A 15,788-nucleotide genomic window follows, 5' to 3' on the forward strand; every position below is an offset into this window, starting at 1 on the left:
ATCAACGAGAAAGGTAAAGTTTGTAGACAAACTTTATAGTGGCTTGAGAAAGCCTCGTCTGAAAGTTTGAAGTAGTTTTAAAGTTTAAATCATTGAAGTAGTTTAAGAAGTTTGAAACAGTTGTGATTGATAAGCACATGTATGTTAGCATGTTTCTAGTATGGAGTTACATGTTTCTTGCTAAGGCATTGCTAGGGTGTTCTGAGTGGTTACTAAGGTGTTGCTAGGGTGCTCTAGGTTGTTGCTAAGGTTGCGAAGTATATTGTTAGCATGGATTGGTATGTTGTTAGTAAGTGTTAGCCGTAAGTGGTTGCTAGGGTGTGGCTTAAAAGTTTAAAGGTGATCAGTGATTGGCAGATTGGTAGTCTGAATTAAATGAGCCCAAACTTAAGTCTGTATGACGATCTGTCGCAAAGTTAGGAGGTGACAAAATTTGGTGTATTGTTAAGTCAATGGGATTTTTCCACATTTTCCAGGTCAGTTTTTAGAAAAACCGTAAGTTAAATCAGTTGGAAAAGATATAGCAACCCGAGTCAAACCGGTTTGGGGGTTTGTTGTTAGTTTGGTGGTTGTAGTATGATTGGTTTAGGAGGAGATGCATATAGAAATTAGTCTCAGAAGAAGAAAAATATTAAGTTTATGTAGTATAACAGTATGTTGGCTTTCTCGAGCCACCACAATAACATCAATTATATTTAAATGCAACCATTTTTGCAACAAAATAAAACTGTAATGTCATATTTGATTGGAACAGTAAAGTTTTATTATATAATTTACTTATTTATTATATATTTGTTGAAAAAAAAAACAATCATTTGACTAGTGGTGTATATATTTCATTTGACCTAAACATTTCCAACATAGTACAGAATGAAAATGATTTGAAACGGCTAATAGAAAAGCAGATTTGCACTTTACATCTGCAAGTAATGACAAGCAATGGCTTTGTGCTACATTTTGCCTGAGCAATGTCTATTTAAAATACTGTTGCGCGTTGTCAACAGACCATTTCCCCCCATGGGCTTTTTAAGCTCTAACTCGGTCTATCTGGTTCACTCAGAATGTTTCCATAGGTTGTAAAAATATTTGAAAGGTAAAACCTAAGATTCCTTCCAGAGGAGCAGTCTGCCTGTCGATCCCTCTCTACTTACACTGGCCTTCACAGTATTACAGAACATGAACTCAATACTAGAGAGAAGAGCACTTGAAAGTGAAAGAAGCAGTACTCAGTAGCACTATGTGTTCAAACCTTGATGTTCCACACATGCATTTTTAATGACCACAGCTGGGGTCACGACACCTAGGACATATTTAAACTGCTGGTAAATCTGGCAGCTTTGAAAAGTCCCTTAGAGCCAAAAGTACACTGTAAAAAATGCTGGGCTCCACACAAGTCCTTCATGTTGTTCCAAAACAAATTGATTAGGTTAACTTAATAGTTTTTACAAATTTAAATGGATTGGACATAAAACAATTACTTTATCATGCAAAAAACCTTATGAATTGTGTTGTTTCAATTTTTTTTAAATAAGTAGTTTGAACAAGCAACAAAAGTCATTTTTTGAATGTATTAACAGAGAAAACACAACATCTGTGTCTATTTGTAATAAATGATCTTATTGGCAAAGGCTGTTTACACTAGCTCCATCAGCCATTGACTGCTGTAACCAGACAGAATTGCAAAATAAGCCAGAAGATAAACAATTCCTCTACCACAGGTTATCTAGTTTATTCAATCAGCTTTTTTCTCAAGCCCATTCTTCTCTCTTGTTTGTTGGTTTCAGCTTGCACGTGCATTTATTTAAAGTAAAGCTAAAATAAATTAAAAATAATTAAAATGTAAACAATTAACAAATGTTTAATACAGAGTGGGCCATTTATATGGATACACCTTAATAAACTTACTGGGAATTTCACAAGAAAAAACAATGGTGTGCTTGGTTTTAATGTAACTATTCTTCATGAGTTATTTACAAGCCCCCTCACATATACTAATGTGCCACAAACAGGACATTAATATCACCAACCATTCCCTTTTTATTAAGGTGTATCCATATAAATGGCCCACCCTGTAGATTAAATAAAAAAAAATGAATTGTTAATTTTATGACGCAAACGTGACTCTTTACAAGTGGGTTTAAAAACACATACAAGTGGTTTTCCTTCTGGACCTCCAAGAACACATTCATTCACCCTTTACTAATCATCAGGTTAAATATTTAAATATGGTAAGGTTAGGATAGTCATGACTCATGTACTCTGCATATACTAGATAATGCTTTCACAACATATTACAGTACACCGAGGTGAGTTTTTCTAATTCCATATTTGGAGTAGGTACAAATAACATCTAACCCTATTTACACTGCTATTTTCACTTATAGTGTAAACAGCAGACAGCACTATTTGCACTCTGCTTTAATTTTTTTATGGTATGGGCATATTATGTATAATTTACACTCACTGGCCACTTTATTTATTAGGTACACCTTACTAGTAAAGTTGGACCCGCTTTTGCCTTCAGAACTGCCTTAATCCTTCATGGCATAGATTCAACAAGGTGCTAGAAGTATTTCTCAGAGATTTTGGTCCATATTGACATGACAGCATCACGCCACAATAATCAGGTAGGCTGATGTGTTTAAACGATGCTAAATTGGTACTAATGGGCCCAAAGTGTGCCAAGTAAATATCCCTCAAGTGTTATGGACACCACTACCACCAGCCTGAACCATTTGCTAGGGAGTTGCTGCCATGTGATTGGCTGATTAGAAATTTGCATTAATGAGCAGCTGGACAGGTGTACCTAATAAATTGGCCGGTGAGTATTGACCAAAAGTAGTGTTGGAAGGGGACATTTGCAGAATAATAAAAAAAAAAATTATATATATATATATATATATATATATATATATATATATATATATATATATATATATATATATATATATATATATATATATATATATATATACAAAAAATTATAATAATCTAATAATAATAATAAAATCTGTGTTTTTTTTAAACACTTTAAATTCAAAGTTACAGATTTCTAATAAAAAAAAATAAATAAATAAAAAATAAAAAAATAAAAAAGCTGAGTTTGTGGAGACTTCTGAGTTAACAGTGCACAAGTCCAGCAACTTCTGCTTAGCGATGTGCTGTAAATCCAGCAGCTCTAATCTCCATTGCAGTGCGTTGGGCTGTGGCATGTAATGCCATAAACCAGACACATTGCCATGGAAATATAAAAGTTATGTATTCTAATTAACTCAATATAGCGGAGATATTTAAAATTTACTTGAAAAAGGGTTAAATTAAACTCACTCTCAGACAAATATTGCACTGGTCATGCACGCACTATATCGGGAAAACTGCCTATATAAAGATTTCCGCCCTTGGGTTACGTAATCAAGAGCCAGTCTAAAAAAAAAAAAAGAAAGTGAAACTACAACATGGAAGAAGGATTTTTGGAAAAGAAATACCCTGTGTTAAGTCCAAATCCTATTTTGAAATTTGACCCATGCTTGAGTGTAAGAGTACAAACTTGTCACTTCCGAGCCAATTAGTTAAACCACTATTGAATATTCAGACATACACAACAGATCCAGATTGTAAATGTGAACTCACTTTATAAAATTAAGTCAACTTGACGCTTTAAAGGCAACAGGTTAACTCACTTTTAAAAGTTAAGTCAACTTAATGCTTTCAATGTTTTAATAGAGAAGTTTACATTGTAAAACTATTTCGCAAAATTACTCGTTTTCCTGTATTTTTAATTAAATAAATGCAGCTTCGTAAGCATATGAGACATCTTTCAACCAATACAAATCTCAGAAACACTAAACTGGTGTAAAGGATGGTGTAAATGGTGTAACTTAAGCAACATGAAAAACATTATTAGGTTTATTTTTAGTTAATTGACATCTGATGTAAAGCCTCTGCAATCTATTTATAATTTAGTGACATCACAGGAACATTTGCTATGTAAAAAGTGTTCAGTGCTGGTTTGTATTTGCTATCTGTACCACAGTTCTGACTGTGTGTCTATTTGCAGCAGAGCTTTATTGAACAGTCCAGGAGAAGACCTGAGGCAGCACTATTGCATATTCAGACATATGCAACAGATCCAGAATGTGAAATCACTTTAAGTAAAGTCAACTTGATGCTTTCAAGGTAATGGGTTAACTCTTTTTTTAAGTTAAGTCAACTTGATGGTTTCAAGGTAACAAGTTTACTCTTTTTTTAAAGTTAAGTCAACTTCATGCTACAAGGGCAATGGGTTTACTCACTTTTTAAGTTAAGTCAACTTGATGCTTTTAAGGTAATTTGTTTACTCACTTTTTTAAGTTAAGTCAACTTGATGCTTTCAAGGTAACGGGTTTACTCACTTTTTTAAGTGAAGTCAACTTGATGGTTTCAAGGCAATGGGTTAACTCATTGTTAAAGTTAAGTCAGCTTGATGCTACAAGGACAATGGGTTTACTCACTTTTTAAGTTAAGTCAACTTGATGCTTTTAAGGTAACGGGTTTACTCACTTTTTAAGTTAAGTCAACTTGATACTTTCAAGGCAATGGGTTTACTCTTTTTTTAATTAAGTCAACTTAATGCTTTAAAGGCAATGGGTTTACTCACTTTTTAAGTTAAGTCAACTTGATGCTACGAGGGCAATGGGTTTACTCACTTTTTAAGTAAAGTCAACTTGATGTTTTCAGGGTAATGGGTTTACTCACTTTTTAAGTAAAGTCAACTTGATGTTTTCAGGGTAATGGGTTTACTCACTTTTTAAGTAAAGTCAACTTGATGTTTTCAGGGTAATGGGTTTACTCACTTTTTAAGTAAAGTCAACTTGATGCTATGAGGGCAATGGGTTTACTCACTTTTTAAGTTAAGTCAATTTGATGCTTTCAGGGTAATGGGTTTACTCACTTTTTAAGTAAAGTCAACTTGATGTTTTCAGGGTAATGGGTTTACTCACTTTTTAAGTAAAGTCAACTTGATGTTTTCAGGGTAATGGGTTTACTCACTTTTTAAGTAAAGTCAACTTGATGTTTTCAGGGTAATGGGTTTACTCACTTTTTAAGTAAAGTCAACTTGATGCTATGAGGGCAATGGGTTTACTCACTTTTTAAGTTAAGTCAATTTGATGCTTTCAAGGCAATGGGTTTACTCTTTTTTTAATTAAGTCAACTTAATGCTTTAAAGGCAATGGGTTTACTCACTTTTTAAGTTAAGTCAACTTGATGCTACGAGGGCAATGGGTTTACTCACTTTTTAAGTAAAGTCAACTTGATGTTTTCAGGGTAATGGGTTTACTCACTTTTAAGTAAAGTCAACTTGATGTTTCAGGGTAATGGTTTACTCACTTTTTAAGTAAAGTCAACTTGATGTTTTCAGGGTAATGGGTTTACTCACTTTTTAAGTAAAGTCAACTTGATGCTATGAGGGCAATGGGTTTACTCACTTTTTAAGTTAAGTCAATTTGATGCTTTCAGGGTAATGGGTTTACTCACTTTTTAAGTAAAGTCAACTTGATGTTTTCAGGGTAATGGGTTTACTCACTTTTAAGTAAAGTCAACTTGATGTTTTCAGGTAATGGGTTTACTCACTTTTAAGTAAAGTCAACTTGATGTTTTCAGGGTAATGGGTTTACTCACTTTTTAAGTAAAGTCAACTTGATGCTATGAGGGCAATGGGTTTACTCACTTTTTAAGTTAAGTCAATTTGATGCTTTCAAGGTAATGGGTTTACTCACTTTTTTTAAAGTTAAATCAACTTCTCACTTTTAAAGCCATGGGTTTACTCACTTTGTTAAGTTAAGCAGCTAATCACTTTTTATAGGGCATCATTTTCTCCTGACTGGCATCACGTTTGAGCGATGCTGAATGTGCATATTCTAACTCTTCATGATCTCTGAAAGAATTTTCTTTATTGTGAAAATGGCACATGTTCAGTACTCACCAGCACAGGAAGCAGGAGAGCCATGTACCCTCCACAGAAGATGGCAAAAAAGACAGCGTAAACCATGAGCAAGATGTACGAGGTGGCCAGAGGAGACAGAAGATTGACCACACCGCACAGGATCAGGTAAGCTTTATGATAATGATATTTATGCACCAGATTCCGGTCCGTCACCCAGCCAGATGCAAGCTGAGCCACCGTCTCTGTTATACCTGTCAAAGAGAAAAGCTGTTGAACTGATGGACTGAAAACTGAGCATTGGATTCTACCAACGATTCATTCATATACAGCGTTGCAGAGTTCTAGTAGACTGAGCACAACTAGAAAAACATTAATGAATGAGTACATCTTTATAAATGAGCACAAAAATTAGTGCCTCATGCTCATATTAGCAGGGAGAGTGGCATTTAGATAAATATACAAATGATTTCACTTCTCCATCACAAAATAAACATATAACTAACTTATTCAACAGTGAGAAAACAGCAGTTTAATATTCATCTGATAATAGCAATGTCGATGTTTGTACACAAACTGAACTTTAGTTTCCAGTCAAGTCATGTTCATTTACATAGCAATTTATAGTCATAAGTTACCTTTTTTATAGTGCTTTATACAATGGTATTAAAGCCACTTTACAAGGATGACCAGGCTAATAACTAAAGTCAGCACATTTATACAGAAGGCTGCTTTAATGCGTGTCAGTGTTGCTTTTAATTTCTGCTACATTCAGCATACATTTTTACTCACGGATGTCTGATCTCAATAGAAAATAATGAAAAGGAGAAGAATTCATTTGAAAGCACATTAGTCTGTTTTCAACAGTGCAAATAGCAAATCAGCATATTAGAATGATTTTCTGAACGATCATGTGACAGTAAAAACTGCTATTACGATGCTAAAAATTCAGATTTGCTATCACAGAAATGAACAACATTTTAAAATGTACTAAACAGAGAAGTTTTACATTGAAAAACTATATTGCAATGTTACTCTTTTTCCTGTATTTTTGATTAAATAATTGCAGCCTGGTAAGCATATGAACAGGGGAGGACTTAACCAATAAGCGAGGTAAGCAGCCGATTAGGGCCCCGGGGAATTAGGGGGCCAAAACCCATGCCAAGAACCCTATAATAATCACATAGCTCATCATTTGTTGTAAAATCTGTCTAGAACTGCTAAGATTTTAACAGTATTGCTAATTTTCAAAACCAGGGGCCCCCGTTAATAACATTCCATCCGCACTGCACATGTGCGAGGTGTGAGCGCTTCAATCAAAGACACTAATGTTATTGCCAACCAGTGTTGCCAGCTTAGCGACTTTTCAGGCCCCCCTAGCACAAAATTAAAAAAAGCGACTAGAAAATATTTTTAGGTGTTACTGGAGACTCGTAACTAGCGTTACTCTTCGCAATGAGCTGCGGGTGATGTCATCGGTCTCTCCCTAGCCTCAAAGCACTCAAAGGCGGCACATTGCCACACAGCCATCTGTCACACCTGCAGCCTTAAGAGCTGATCATTCCTCTTTATATCGATGGCAAATGTTTTAGCACAGCAAGCGTGCACACAATTTCGCTGGTACAGTCAAACCGGTCTGCTTCTCCTCTGTTTTAAATGTAATCATTCAAGTAACATTTCCTGTTCAACTAACATTTCCCATCGAACATTAATGGCCACCGATTCACAAACAGCGATTACTCAATTCAAATGAAGAATAGTGAAAAGATTAGTTTGATTAATCTTTGTTTGATTAAATTTGTTTACATTTTTTATTTTTATTATTACTATTAAAATCTAAATTGGGTGACAAAACTCGGTACTGGAGGGCTGACGACCTGTAAAGTTTAGTTCCAGCCCCAGTCAGACACACATGGGCTAGCTAATTAAGCTCTTACTAGGTTTTATAGAAACATCTGTGTAGGTGTGTTGAGACAAGGACGGAGTTTGGACACCCCTGCAAAGTTTGTGAACTTGTTTTTTTTTATTTATTTATGAATTTAAATATATATATATATATATATATATATATATATATATATATATATATATATATATATATATATATATATATATAGATCTATATATATATATATATATATATATATATATATATATATATATATAAAAATATGGCATACCTGGAGTTGTCTGCCCCTGCATACGAGACCTCTTTTAACAATAATCAAAATCTCAGAAACATTAAACTGGTGTGAAGGGCTCTGTAATTCTAACTTTAGCAACATGAAAATACAAGCAAATCTACCTCACATAAACCCTCTGCAATCTATTTATAATTTAGTGACATCACAGGAACATTTTCTACGATAAAAGCCACAACCATGATGTGTCGTACAAAGTGTTCAGTGCTGGTTTGTATTTGCTATCTGTGCCACAGTTCTGACTGCGTGTCTATTCGCAGCAAAGCTTTATTAAACAGTCCAGTATGAAGATCTGAGGCAGCACTATTGCATATTCAGACATATGCAACAGATCCAGAATGCGACACCCACTGCTCACATGCAGCCTGGTGGACACAACACATACTGTAGCATCACATATAGTCTGTAATTCCTTCATAAAGTGCCATGGATTTACAGAGCTGTTAGCATGATTCATCATAGTGTCCGGCTCATGTAGAACTGATGCACATGTGGGGGTCATTTATTGCTGGCCAGACATAAGACAAAACAGCTGCTCCATGTTTGCATGTCCTCGGTGTGCCACTAAAGGTGAGGTCCTGGGGTGCCTCGCTTGGACCCGAAGACATTTTTCACATTGTTTGTGTGTTTAAATCCCAGCAGGGCCATTGAGTTTACAGCTGTTCCTGTCAAGCGTTTGCACAATGAATCTCAGTGACAAAAAGCAGTAAAATGGAGGTCCACAAAACTCTGAGGAATACAGGAGGACTTCCACCCGGGTAATCGGGCATGTGACAGGTGTTTGTGTCTTTGTGCACTTCACTCAGTGGACACAAAAGAACTGGACGAATGCAGTGTCCCCACTACATCAAAGACCTACAATAGGCCCTCACTGACGTACAGAGTGCCCAAATGCGTGTCCGATCGCTACCAGCTCATTAAAACACAAAACGTGTTTGGCTGGTCTCCCCGCACTCTTTTGTCCACATTGCTGCCTCAGTGGCGGCGACACATTGTCAGGCACTTCAGAACTGGGCACAGAAGCACCAAGCCTCACGGCGGCTACTTGGACTGTTGCTTAGCGACTTGGCTCAGCGAGTGACCTGCCACGAGGAGCAGAGCTTTAGTTTTCTGCTCACTCTGACCAATGTGAAAACAGCCCTCAGACTGCAGGTGGGAGGAGGAAGGGGAGCTTTGGAATGTTTGAGGTGTTTCCCAATTTGCATACTTTCGCGCTCTTCTACGCTATCAATGTTGCGTGTGGTGTGTAAACACTAAAAAGTGCATCTTGGAAATCCATCATGCATTTGTATGGACCCCTAAAAGGACATGGTGGTGAAAAACCTTTAGAAGTCAATGAACAATATTTCTCTTGCCAAGCTTTTTAAAGAGCCTATATTATGGGTTTTTGAAAATGAGCTTCCATGCAGTGTGCAACACAGCTCTAAGTGAATGAAAACATACAGCTGAGGTTTTAAATCGAATAGTGCACCGTGTTTAAAATGATTGATTCTTCAAGGAAAGAGTCAACTCAAAGTCGAATGAATGATTTGTTTCGGATCTTTTGCTTGTTCGCATTGACGTTGATACGCAACATCGCCAAATATGAAGTGCCGGATCCCTTAACACATGAACACACCGTTCCCTTCAAACACTAGCGGAGCGCAAGGGATCATGAAATTGATCATGACGTGAAGTTTACCATCACTGAAAGATGGCCAGAGATGCAGCTGTTTGGAATAAAGGGTTAATGTTTCACAAAAATACCACAGTATACAATGTGCTGTGTTTGTTCCTGTCATTTTTCTGATGATTAATACAATGACCTACATTGTAACGTGGCATTTGCCAGTCGTTCGTTATTAAAGGAACAGCAAAAGTAGCAGCAAAGACTATTAATGTATAGGGCTTTGTCAGTAACTGTTGCACAGTTTGTATGGACCAGTTTCTTCTTTCACCAAATCCTGTAAGTGTTTCTCCTTCTTACACAAGCTGTAAGTGTGATTAAAATGGTTGCGTTGTTTTCTGTAGTTAGCAAAATATGTATTTAGTTGTGTGTTGTTACTTGTAATCGCTCCTCTCAGCTTGTAATCACTTATCTATTATAGATCAGTGCTTGTACTGTATTACGTCCAAACGTTGAAAACACAGCGTGTGCTTCTTCATATACCGATTTAAATGCGTTTCTGAACTCACAATACTCTGCTGTTTGTCTTTGATATGGCCACCATCAGCTGTTCCTCACACGTGTGACACGGTCAATTTTAAAAATAGTTCAACTTTTGCCACTGTGTGGATTAATATTGAATGTGTGCCGTTGTCATTACGTGGGGTTATTGTTAAGAATATGGTTAAGAAAAGAGTATTTGCTGGTGTTTAACTGCATTGCTTAAAAGCACTTCTTCATTGGGCTCACACATATACTCTTCACATATACTCATATTTGCCTGTTGTTGGAGACCCCCAAAACCAAAATATGGCCTTTTTATAATGCAAAATAGGGGCTCTTAATATCACTTTCTTAATGCATTGGACAACTACAAATTGCTCCACAGGGAACACACAGAGCTCTCAATCAAGTTTTTTACACATATAGCACTGATGTGCTCAAGGCAACCCGAGTTCGATTCCTGGATAGAGGTCCTTTGCCGATGCTTTCCCTCTCTCTCTCTCTCTCTCTCTCTCTCTCTCTCTCTCTCTCTCTCTCTCTCTCTCTCTGCTGCCCACGTATTCCTGTCTCCTTCTTCACTGTCCTATCTAAATATAAAGGTTAAAACCCCATAAATGTAATAAAATAGAACAGCAATGGTTTAATGAACTCAGCTGATTTTGTAAAGGAACGCCAAAACATTTGTGAAAAAATTTAAAATTTTTTGCAAGCCAATGCAAACATGTTTGCTAAGAACGCAAAGGTTTTGTGAGCAAACGCAAAGTTTCCCAGGGTAAAACAAACACAAAACCTTTGCAAGAGAATGCAACAACAGAAATAAAAAAAGTGTTTTCTTTCCCTTCTTGTATTTCTCCCACCACCACGTCTGTTTAGATGTTCCATACACTTTTGCAATTTAGTTTTCTGACTAAATATAGACTAAAGTAAGAAACCAATATGTTTATTACATAATATTGTCCTTTTTATAATCAAACCTTAAAAGAAGCTTTACTAATGTATATTTTGTGGTGGAACTCCCCAAATATTGAAAATAATGCTGTGTGTTAATTTTTGTGACACAGTAGAGATGTTAAAAATTGGGCAAGGAATTTGTCCATCACTAAGGAAATCTGTATTGAATTATATGATAAAATCCGGTATCCTCTGCCCTGTTTATGATCACATATGATGACATCATGACCTGTTTTTGGTTCATTTAGTCTTTGGTCCATGTTAAATTCATATTTAATTTAACCAATATCAGAGTTCATTTCAGAGATTTCGCTTCACTTGTTTGGTGGACAGAGTTCACGCTTATTCAAATGAATCATACTAAAATAGTAATCGCACAAAAATTAATTTAAAGTCCTCATGAACCGGATGCTGTATCGTCATTTTTTAGAATTGTGACGCAGTTCCTAGAGAAACGGAGTATTAAATGAGAAAACAATGGGAGTGGCAATTGGATGTAGTAAAGTAGCCATTTAATTCAGAAAGATGGGGAAAAGGGTTTGGGGAGAGTTATTACAATCTAACGGACTCCTCTTGCTCACCATTTCTGTTTGTTGTCAAAACTGACAGTTGGAGGGGCGCGGTTAAGTATGTTAGCCAGGCCCATTATTTAATTGAAAACTAACAGGAAGTGCAATTTCAGATTTAAATTAAAGATTAGAGGTTTTTCCTTTGACATGCACAAATGATTTGTTCACCACAAAACTGGCAATGTGAGCTAACAAAATCAATATGGTTAGTTTTGATTTCTTGGGGACTTTAAGTCTAACCAAATGCAAGTAGGTATTGCTGCAGCCCAGAGACCTCCAGGAGGGAGGTATTACACAGCAAGTAGGTTAGGTGACCTCCAAGTGGAAGGCACTAACATCACTGGGTTTAGGTGGTGTAGGTGGAGTAGACATTAATAAAACACAACAGGTTACTATGAGGTTGGGATTAGGGCTGGGGTAGGTGTAGACATTAATAAAACACATCAGGTTACTGTGAGGTTGGGTTTAGAGTTGGGGTTGGTGTAGACGTTAATAAAACACATCAGGTTACTGTGAGGTTGGTTTTTTTTTTAAGTGTTTTTGAAGTGTTTCAGTCAGGTTTCAGAGCTTATCACAGTACAGAAACTGCATTAGTGAAAATAACCAACGATTTACTCTTAGCTGCTGACCAAGGGTGCATCTCGCTATTAGTTCTACTCGATCTTAGTGCGGCATTTGACACCATTGACCATGGTATCCTTATTAATCGCTTAAAGTCTACAGGTGTCTAGGGACAGGCCCTACAATGGTTTAAGTCATACTTATCTGACCGTTACCAGTTTGTGAATATTAATGGACAGCCTTCACAAATCAGCCCAGTAAAATACGGGGTGCCTCAAGGATCAGTTTTAGGCCCTTTGCTGTTTACAATATACATGCTACCCCTGGGAGACATTATTAGAAGACATGGGATCAGCTTTCACTGCTATGCAGATGATACTCAATTATATATTTCAACTAAACCTGACGAGACGTCTAAAATGTCCAAGCTAACTGAGTGTATTAAAGATGTTAAAGACTGGATGACCAACAATTATCTTCTCTTAAACTCAGACAAAACAGAATTATTACTTATTGGGCCTAAACCCTGTACACAACAGATTTCACAACTCGACCTACAATTAGAGGGATATAAAGTTAGTCTTAGCTCTACTATAAAAGATCTGGGTGTCATATTAGACAGCAATTTAACTTTTAAAAATCATTTATCCAATGTCACAAAAACTGCTTTCTTTCATCTGAGAAATATTGCTAAGTTACGAAGCATGCTATCCATCTCAGATGCAGAAAAGCTAGTCCATGCTTTTATGACTTCTAGGCTGGACTACTGTAATGCTCTGTTTGCTGGCTGCCCAGCATCCTCTATTAACAAACTTCAATTAGTACAAAATGCAGCTGCCAGAGTTCTTACCAGGTCTAGAAAATTTGATCACATCACCCCAATTTTATCCTCCTTACACTGGCTGCCTGTTAAGTTTCGTATTGAATTTAAAATATTGCTTCTTACATATAAAGCTTTAAATAATCTAGCTCCTGTTTATCTAACCAATCTTCTGTCTCGCTACAATCCAACTCGCTCTTTAAGGTCTCAAAACACAGGGCTTCTGGTAGTACCTAGAATAGCAAAGTCGAGTAAAGGAGGTCGAGCCTTCTCATTTATAGCTCCTAAACTCTGGAATAGCCTTCCTGATAACGTCCGAGGCTCAGACACACTCTCCCAATTCAAAACTAGATTAAAGACCTATCTGTTCAGTAAAGCATACATTTAGTGCACCACTTAGGGGGCTTCCACACAGGTTATGCATCTTGTTGATATACACTGTGAACATCAGCTACGCTAATTATTTTCTTTATTCTCCATTTCCACCAGGGGATACTCTTCCCGAGGCCCTCAGACTATGCAGAGTCACTGATTCGATCCAAGACCAACGACGAGATGATCCCAAGGTTTTTTATATCCTGGACCTGGCCGAATCCTGAGCAGCTACTGTGATGGTCATGGAAAAGGGGAGAACATGAGACTGATTCCTGTGACGCTCCAGAGACAGACGAGTCTTCGCTGAGGCCAGCTTCCAGCCTCCGCCACTGAGACTGCAGCTCTGCACAAGACGTTTGGCCAGCGGAGAAATTAAAATGGTCGTGCCCAACTGAGCCTGGTTTCTCTCAAGGTTTTTTTTTCTTCACTTCCGCCTTTAGTGAAGTTTTTTTTCCCTCTCCGCTGTCGCCACTGGCTTGCATGGTTCGGGATCTGTAGAGCTGCGCATCGTTGGATTTGCTCTTCAGTATTTGGACTCTCAGTAGTGATTATTAAACCACACTGAACTGAGCTAAACTGAACTGAACTTAAACACTACAAACTGAACTACACTGTTCCTATTTACTGTGACATTTTATGTGAAGCTGCTTTGACACAATCTACATTGTATAAGCGCTATACAAATAAAGGTGAATTTAATTGAATTGAATTGAAGTTTAGAGTTGGGGTAGGTGTAGACGTTAATAAAACACAACCAGTTACTGTGAGGTTGGGATTAGGACTGGGGTGGGTGTAGATGTTAATAAAACACAACAGGTTACTGTGAGGTTGAGTTTAGGGTTGGGGTAGGTGTAGACATTAATAAAACACATCAGGTTACTGTGAGGTTGGGTTTAGAGTTGGGGTAGGTGTAGACATTAATAAAACTCATCAGGTTACTGTGAGGTTGGGATTAGGCTTAGGGTTGGTGTAGACGTTAATAAAACACATCAGGTTACTGTGAGGTTGTGTTTAGAGTTGAGGTAGGTGTAGACATTAATAAAACACAACAGGTTACTGTGAGGTTGGGATTAGGGTTGGGGTTGGTGTAGACGTTAATAAAACACAATAGGTTATTGTGAGGTAGGGTTTAGGATTGAATTAAGTGTAGACATTCATAAAGCACAATACTGGACACATGTTGTACATACGTGTCATACTTATCATACATATGTGTCATGTACAAGGTAAAAGAGAGGCTGTGTCTGGTGTTATTGGTTGCTGAAATATGTTGTCCTGGCTGTTTTCAAGGAGATCATCCTTGATGGTTGAGTCTCTGATACGTAACATTCTACAGTCAAAATCTGTGGTGAGCTTTATCTGCAAGGTACGGCAGACACAGTGTGTCCATGAGCAGTGGTTTTTGTGACTGCTTGGTGTTATCGTTGGCCTTGTGGGAGGTGTAAACCACATGACACCTTATCATACAATGTGTCATGGACATTAAATAAATGAAAACTCAGTTTTGTACAGCTCACTTGGAGCTGAAATCCCACCCACTTGGAGCTCTGACCTCTGTTTATACCTAAAATTTAAGTTACTTCCTGTTTCTTTGTTAATGCTTTTGAAAAATTGTAAACAAACAAATCAATAAATAATGTGAGTAAGTAGTGTGAAATCTGCAGCAATTTATTTCTAGACACAGCTTCTAATTTTAGGCCACAGCCAATTTGTCATGTTTACTTCCTTAACTAGAGAAACGAAGTATAATTACGTATTCATCTTAAAGTTGTTCTCAGCAGTGTGGAAAGTGTCTGGATGGTACTTACAACAAAGAACATGAGTATATCAGTAACACTGAGTCTCTCTCTTGTACATTACATGTGCACAAGTGAGAATGAGCAATAGGGTTTTAGGCTGCAGTTCACTTGACAACCACTGGTGTCGCACATAAGGGTTTCTAAGTTCTACATAGAAATAATATATGAATAATTAGATATTTTGGTTTAAAGAATTAATAACTATTTTTTAAATAAATAACACATTGGAATAAACGTCTCATTCATTCATTCAGTGGGGCATTATTGATGGGACACCCTCTAGTTTTAGCCACTGGGCCAAAGTTCATTTTTTATGTAAGAGCACTCATTGCATAACACTGCAGATTTTAAAATGCTCACAAATAATTAATGCGAACTTGGCTGCGTTTTTGTATCAACCCGTTAAAGCCCGTCTTAGATCACATCTTGCTACGAAGCACAAT

At 37.0% G+C, this 15,788-nt stretch overlaps 1 protein-coding gene across 2 annotated transcripts in view; it reads right to left on the reverse strand.

Annotated features, from left to right (window-relative positions):
* The window catches only part of slc16a4 (solute carrier family 16 member 4), a 34,545-nt gene that overhangs the window by 4,896 nt on the left and 13,861 nt on the right, over positions 1-15,788 (reverse strand). For both annotated transcript variants that reach the window (XM_056463624.1, XM_056463623.1), the window contains one exon: positions 5,963-6,174. In XM_056463624.1, coding sequence (XP_056319599.1) covers positions 5,963-6,174 — 212 coding nt within the window. The remainder of the gene's footprint in view (positions 1-5,962; positions 6,175-15,788) is intronic.

This window comes from Danio aesculapii, chromosome 8 (genome assembly GCF_903798145.1).
Source record: "Danio aesculapii chromosome 8, fDanAes4.1, whole genome shotgun sequence".
Classification (NCBI taxonomy): Eukaryota; Metazoa; Chordata; class Actinopteri; order Cypriniformes; family Danionidae; genus Danio; species Danio aesculapii.